The sequence below is a fragment of the Neophocaena asiaeorientalis genome, unplaced genomic scaffold, assembly GCF_003031525.2.
Source record: "Neophocaena asiaeorientalis asiaeorientalis breed wild unplaced genomic scaffold, Neophocaena_asiaeorientalis_V1.1 scaffold43, whole genome shotgun sequence".
Lineage (NCBI taxonomy): Eukaryota > Metazoa > Chordata > Mammalia > Artiodactyla > Phocoenidae > Neophocaena > Neophocaena asiaeorientalis.
Window position 1 is genome coordinate 10825734 of NW_020173674.1, and position 6999 is coordinate 10832732.

Here is a 6999-nt window from a genome sequence, read left to right on the forward strand (position 1 = left end):
CCTCCTTCCCTCCCTGGAAAGAAGGAAATATCATTCCCAGGAGGTCAGGAGGCCAGATCTAGCCCGTATCAGGTGACCCGCAGCCGCTGCTCTCTAATGACATGGTTGGTCTTTCTGGCCCACCCTCGTCCTAAGTCATCTTGTTGGCATAAGCTATCTAGGGGCCCACCTGAGGCACCTCATTGGCATATATCACCAGGGCCCTCATGAGTAACAAAGACACTACTGTCACTTGGGAAATTGCAAGGGTTTAGAGGTTGGACAAAGACCAGACAAATTCTTTATTATGCAGCTGTTACTGGTTTATCAGTTGGACAAAGACCAGACAAATTCTTTATTATGCAACACGTGCTCACACATCGAGTGAGTGTTGGAGCCGGTGCCCCTGCTCTATCCACTGCTCCCCCCCCCCTTTTTTTTTTTTCCACTATTAAGGCCCATAGGTAAACAAGTGGTTTGCTTAAAGTCACACAGCTAGTTACTCACAACAGGGCTTGTCCCCAGTACTGACCACCAGTGTGTGCTCTTTTCCATATGCTGCTTTATTTTTCATGTTGGGGCAGATGTGACCTGTTCCTGTAAATTTTGCAGCTAGTATGGCAGGTACAGTTAGTGAAAAGATTGGGGGTTTTGCTTTCATTTTTATTTCTACATCTGCAGAATATTACTTCCCAGCTAAGCTGTATCAGCTGTCAATGTTTGTCCTCATTAGTTATATTTTATTCATAAATTTTAAAATCACGTGGAAAACTCAGTCAGTGCGTCCAACATTTATAAAGGTTATAAGTCCTTTTTGACTTATTGTTTTCTTTTTAAAAGTAAGAAATATTGATAAAATCAAATCAATCCATCATTATTTCTAGCCAGCATGGTGCTGTTTTTCTAATATTTGGCTTAATTTGTGTACCACTCTCTGCTTCTAGGTAGCATCCACTGTATCTTCCACGCAACTGGGCGCCACTACACTTGGAAGAAAGTTACCACGACAGTGCATAACATTATCGTGGGCAAACTGTGGATCGATCAGGTGAGTGAAGGGGCTCAGCATGCTCTGACGTTCAGAAGCACACGTCCGTCCTTGTAGTATTTAGGACGTGTGGACTGGCCCCAGACTGCTGTTACTGGTTTATCAGTTTTGCCTAAGGAATTTCTCTCAGGCGGTAATCCCACCCCCAAACTCCCCGAGTTTCTATACCACAAACTATTACCTATAAATGACCAAGTTACAACATTCATTCAGTGACTACTCTACTAGGGCTGTGTTAGGTACTATGAAGAATACAAGAAAATAATAAACATGGCTCCCATCCTTCATCCTTTCGTCATTCATCAAACATTTGTTGCCAAGCTGAGTGCTAGGTCTTGGGAATACAAAGTCATATGAGGCATTGTCCTGCCACGAGTTATTTTATCATTGGAGATATATGACAGATACGTGTAGGATGAAAAGTATTTGCCAAAATAGACTAGTGTAAGAGCTGTACTAAAATACTATCTAGGGGCTTCCCTGGTGGCACAGGGCTTAAGAATCCACCTGCTGATGCAGGGGACACGGGTTCGAGCCCTGGTCCAGGAAGATCCCACATGCCGCGGATTAGCTAAGCCCGTGCGCCATAACTACTGAACCTAGAGCCCTCGAGCCACAACTACTGAGCCTGTGTGCCACAATTACCGAAGCCCGCGTGCCTAGAGCCCGTGCTCTGCAGCAAGAGATGCCACTGCAATGAGAAGCGCGCTCGCCACAACTTGAGAAAGCCCGCACTTAGCAATGAAGACCCAACGTAGCCATAAATAAACAAACAAACAGTCAAACTATCTAATTCATTGTCAACTTGCTCTTAAGACAGTGGTTGCATTAAATTCAGAAAAGAGAGGGAATTCTGTCTGAGCAGTCAGGAAAGGCTTCACGGTAGATGTGGGAATGAAGCTGAGTCTTAAAGAGCTTTTTGGGATTTGCAAGATAGAAAGGAGGAGAAAATGCAATGAATGAAGTGTAGAAAGGCCCACCATATGTGGGGTTGAAACCGTGAGTAGAATACTTTAAGCACAGAGTTCATGAAGGGTACGAGTGGAGGATTGGTTTGGGAAGGTAAATTATTATGTGAATATCATCAGTGTGTGTGCTGAAGGTCGAATTATGCCACTGAATGTGTGACACAGTTTTTTAAAAAAAGGTCATTTGGCCTTGATTCCAACCTGGCGTACCAAGATTACAAAGGGATTCCACAGCGTCTCAAGTTGGCTAAGACCTGAATCTTAAGTACAGGAAAGCTAGAATGTAAGATTGAAAAGAATTATGATGCATGAGGCTTAGCATGTATTCAAGTCATCCATTCTTAATAAAACCAATCCATGATTCTTTTCTTTTTATAGTCTGGTGAAATTGATATTGTGAATCACAAGACAGGAGACAAGTGCAATCTTAAATTTGTTCCTTATAGCTACTTCTCTCGGGATGTAGCAAGAAAGGTAAGAGAAGTTGAAATTAAAATGTTTTTCACTTAGTGTGTATCCCATAGAAAGTCTGTTCCTTTGGAGCTGGTGTAGGTGGATGGATTGTGTGTGTTCAAAAGAAAAGGAGAGATAAAGGAGAAAGTCAGCAAAAGACAACAAGTTAGAGAATAAAAGTCAAGAGCGATGAGGGATTGGCATTTCCTGGCGGTCCAGTGGTTAGGGTGCTTTCACTGCCGTGGGCCCCGGTTCGATCCCTGGTCGGGGAACTAAGATTCTGCAAGCTGTGCAGGCGTGGCCAGAAATGAAAAGGGCAATGAGATTTGAAAATGGGCAACACCGAGGAAGGACGAAGGAAAGGGTTACCAGAAGAAGGCATGGGTACTTTGAAGTCTGAGTGAGAGTTCTGGTACCACCGCAGTGGAATTGTGCCGTGAGTTTTGATGGGAGAGTGAAGAAATCTGTTTGTGGCGCTCTCTGCTTTCTGGAGAGAAGAATATAACATAATTCTGAGTACAGTCAGATCCTTTTCCTACATATATCATTACAACAAAAATCTGTACAACAAAATGGTAATGAATCCTCCAACTCATGACTCAGTTATTTTAAGCAGCTCAAGAAAACATAACAAAATAATTTGAATGGTTCTATGGAGTTTGTCATAACAGGATTTAACCAGTATTTACCCTAGGACTTCGGTTTCCAGAGTAGTCAGGTAAGCTAACACAGCGAATGCCGTACTCCAGAGCCCTGCTCTCCCTCTTTGTAGGTGACAGGGGAAGTGACAGATCCATCAGGAAAAGTTCACTTTGCCCTTCTGGGGACGTGGGATGAGAAAATGGAGTGTTTCAAAGTACAGCCAGTCATCGGGGAAAATGGGGGTGACACTCGGCAGCGAGGCCACGAAGCAGAGGAAAGCAGGGTCATGCTGTGGAAGCGAAATCCTTTACCGTGAGTATCAGTGTGGGTCCCGCCCGGGTCCTGCTGTGACCTCAGCCTTGGAGCAGTGTTGCGGCGTTTCTGCCTTCCTTCCCACTTAATTCTGTGAGGGACTGAGCACGGGACATCGGAACCTGGAGATATGACCAGAAGGTGGTCCCCGTGTGGTTGGGTTGTAGCGTGCCTTGTCCCAGGAAAGTTCAAACTACTCAAACCACGTCTGCCAAAAACATTTGGTGTTTCCTAAAGGTCCTTTGGATTGTGATTCCGAAGGATGTTTTTCTATAATTTAGAGTAGAACTATTCAGAAGTGGCTAGAGGAGAAAGATGCCCACCACCTGTGGCCCAAAGGCCTAGCAGCAGTATAAAGGTCCCTGAGATAATGTGCAGGACTTTGGAAAGAAATTAAGGTGGAGGCCATTTGTCTCCTGTCATTATTTAATATGTTCAGTTCTCAGTAATAGCCAAGGTTATCCCAGAAAGAGGTTAAAAAGAAAGCAAAGGAAACAGGAAGAAAGAAGTTTTATTTAGTAGAATGTTTCATCCTTCCTAATTTCACCTGAGCATAGCACAGGCCCAGAAAACTATCCAGTTGAGTGATCCTGGGGAGGGGATGGGGAATGGTCCAGTCGGGTCTCTTAATTAGGTGAACCTGATGTGGTTGGTCCTGGAGTCTTTCCATCTGTAGCACGGCCAGGGTGATGTAGCCCTTGTAGTGAACTTAGTTGGTGCTCTTTAACTAACAAGGGTCTCAGCTCTGGCATTACCCTTCCTCTTTCTCACCCTTTACTTTTAGGAAGAATGCAGAAAACATGTACTACTTCTCAGAGCTGGCTCTAACTCTCAATGCCTGGGAAGCTGGCACTGCCCCCACAGACAGCCGATTACGGCCCGACCAGAGACTGATGGAGAATGGGCGCTGGGATGAAGCAAATGCCGAGAAGCAGCGCCTGGAGGAAAAACAGAGACTTTCCAGAAAGAAGAGAGAAGCCGAAGCTGTGAAAGCCACGGAGGATGGTAGTGGACGCCTTCTACTCTGTTTCCCAGTCCCGACGCGTGGCAAATGCCCATGTGTTTTCGGCTCTGATTCTGTTTTTCTTCACCCTCTTTCCCTTTTAGGCACGCCCTATGATCCCTACAAGGCACTGTGGTTCGAGCGGAAGAAGGACCCTGTTACCAAGGAGTTAACCCATATTTATAGGGGAGGATACTGGGAGTGTAAAGAGAAACAGGACTGGAGCTCATGCCCGGACATTTTCTGAACCGGCCGTGACAGAAGGAGGAGGATCCAAAGGAGAAGAGGACAGAGGATGCGCGGGAAAGCTGGCAGTTGTGACTCTTACGGAGAGCTTTCCTCAAGTTTGTCTGTCTTAACCAATCACTTTTTCCAAATCAATCACCAGAAGCAGACACAGTTGGTGGTGATTGGCTGGTTGCCTTAGCTGATTGAAACTGAAATCGACATTCTGGATACTGTGTGTGTGAGGGAGAGGCGTCCTGGCTGAGTGTTAGTGTCGTCCCGCTTCTGCAGAGTCACGTGCTCTTGACCCTCTCCCTCTGCCCCGGTTTGAGATGCTGTCCCTCACGCTCCCCTTACAGAGCCTGCCCAGCCAGGACCTGCGAAGGAGGATGACGCGGGGGCGTTCCCATGCAGTTCAGAGGTTCCCTTTAAAAAGAAACACCACGTAAGACTTAACCAACAGAGGCATCGTGAATGCTCGTGGTGGAGCTTGGGCGTGACGTCATGCAGTGTTCACAGATGGGGTCAGTTGAACGGGGTGTCGGTGCGGAGAAAACCGTGGCCCTGGAACACTTGCGAGAGGGACTGTTCTGCAAGGCCGGGACGTGCAGAGTTAAATTCTTGGAAGTTTCGATCTTCACTCGCGTGAAAAACCCTGCTGCTGTTCCCCATCTTCTCTGACAGCGCCCGGGACCACCTGGGTGGTCGGTAGGAGGGTTGCGTTATCCTCACAAAGGGGTTTTACGGACTTGCTCAGGCGGAGAACTTCTGAGAACATGAGGCAGGATGGAAGAACACTGCTGGCCACTCTTGCTTTCCCCGCTCCTCCTCTCCCCCATCCTCCATTGCCTTTCCTCTCTTCTCCCTCCGCACAGTACTGCTTCGGGTTTGTGCCCTGTGGAGCAAAGCGTTACCTGCCCCATTCTGATATACTTCAGAATCTGAGAGAAGGAGTGTATCTGGAATAAGTTTTCACCATCTCTCAAGCCCCATGGACTGGAGCCACCTCTGGAATAGTGCGTTAAGTATCTGTATAGTATATATATGTAGAGAAAAATCTAATTCTTTTCTGGTTTGATTTTCCTTCTTCCCATTAAGAATCTTGATTTTTGATATCACTTGTCTCCCTGGGACTCTCTCTTGGACACACTGATGTGGATTGGAGCCCCCTCTACTTTCCCTCTTTCAGGGGCAGACAGATTCCAAACCTGATCAGGATCCCGCCCAGCGGTTACTGAGCAGGGACCTTGTCCATGGTTTGTATCATGAGGTGCCCACTGCTGTCTAAACTCTGCTCTTCTAATTACCTGACTCTTGAAAATGAAATCCTAACCTCTTTCCTACCTTTTTTCCTTCTCTTACTAGGAAGAGTATGGGTAGAAAGTCAGGAGGGTAATTTCCAGTTTGAGCCTGCCTCTGTCCAAATCTCGGCACACAGAGCTGATCCCCAAAAGAACCTTCTTCCTAGGAATTGGGGCTAAAAGCACCGTCACGTGGGGTGGGGAAGAGAACTGCTCCTGCTGGGCCCTGGTTTCCTTCATTTTTTTGTTCTGTATTTGTTTAAGTTGTCTTGTTCAGAAATCTAACCCCGCCGTGCCACCCACCCCTGGTTGAGGATCACAAATCGAGGTGCCTTCCTTGTATGCTTTTTGTTAGTGCTTTTTGTTTCTGTTAACTGCCGAGCCTCAGCCAGTGTGGGTCCTAGCGGGGAGAATCATTCCAGAGGAAGCCATCCCAGCAGGGAAATTGGATCTATACTGGGTAAATAGCACTCTTATTCCTTCCCCGCCATCCCTTCCTTCCTAACTGTGATGAACTTGAGAGAGGGACACCTCCTGGGGAAGTTCCTCCTGCGAGCTCAACTCGATCCCAGCGTAAGCAAGGGATTATTCCAGGGCTGCTTCTTTCAAGGAGGCCCATAAAAGCGTTGATGTAACTGGGGTGGGGGGCGGAGCTTTAGACAGCGGGAACTCTCCAAACAGACGGAACTTCCCTGCTCTGTCTCCCGCCCCCCTCCCCGTTGTCTGCACTACGTTTCCAGCCTGATCCCCAGTGAGGTTCCTGCTAATGGAAGAGGCTTCGAGTCCTTCAGGTGAAATAAAGTCACATGAAAACAAAACAAAACTATATATATTTTCGGTTTTTTTGCCTTATTGTTTTTTTTCCAAGAAAACTACTAAATTAAATAATTTTTAAAAAGTCATATTGTTTGTCTGATTCACTTCTACTTAAGGAGGAGGCAGTGGGAAGAGGTGGAGAAGTGGCCCCTGGGTGATTTGTTCTTGGCAGTCTGGGAACTTGATCTTCATGGGAGATGGAAAGAAAAACTGGGCGCGGATTTCCAGATGTTTCGACTATTCAACAACATT

At 46.5% G+C, this 6999-nt stretch overlaps 1 protein-coding gene across 1 annotated transcript in view; it reads left to right on the forward strand.

The window, feature by feature from the left end:
• Positions 1 to 6749, forward strand: part of OSBP (oxysterol binding protein) — a gene marked incomplete at its 5' end in the record, with an annotated part of 34128 nt that extends 27379 nt beyond the window's left edge. Inside the window, 5 exons of the mRNA XM_024748537.1 lie at positions 924 to 1027; positions 2374 to 2469; positions 3221 to 3402; positions 4187 to 4407; positions 4510 to 6749. Coding sequence (XP_024604305.1) covers positions 924 to 1027; positions 2374 to 2469; positions 3221 to 3402; positions 4187 to 4407; positions 4510 to 4652 — 746 coding nt within the window. The remainder of the gene's footprint in view (positions 1 to 923; positions 1028 to 2373; positions 2470 to 3220; positions 3403 to 4186; positions 4408 to 4509) is intronic.
• Between the last annotated feature and the right edge of the window lie 250 nt (positions 6750 to 6999).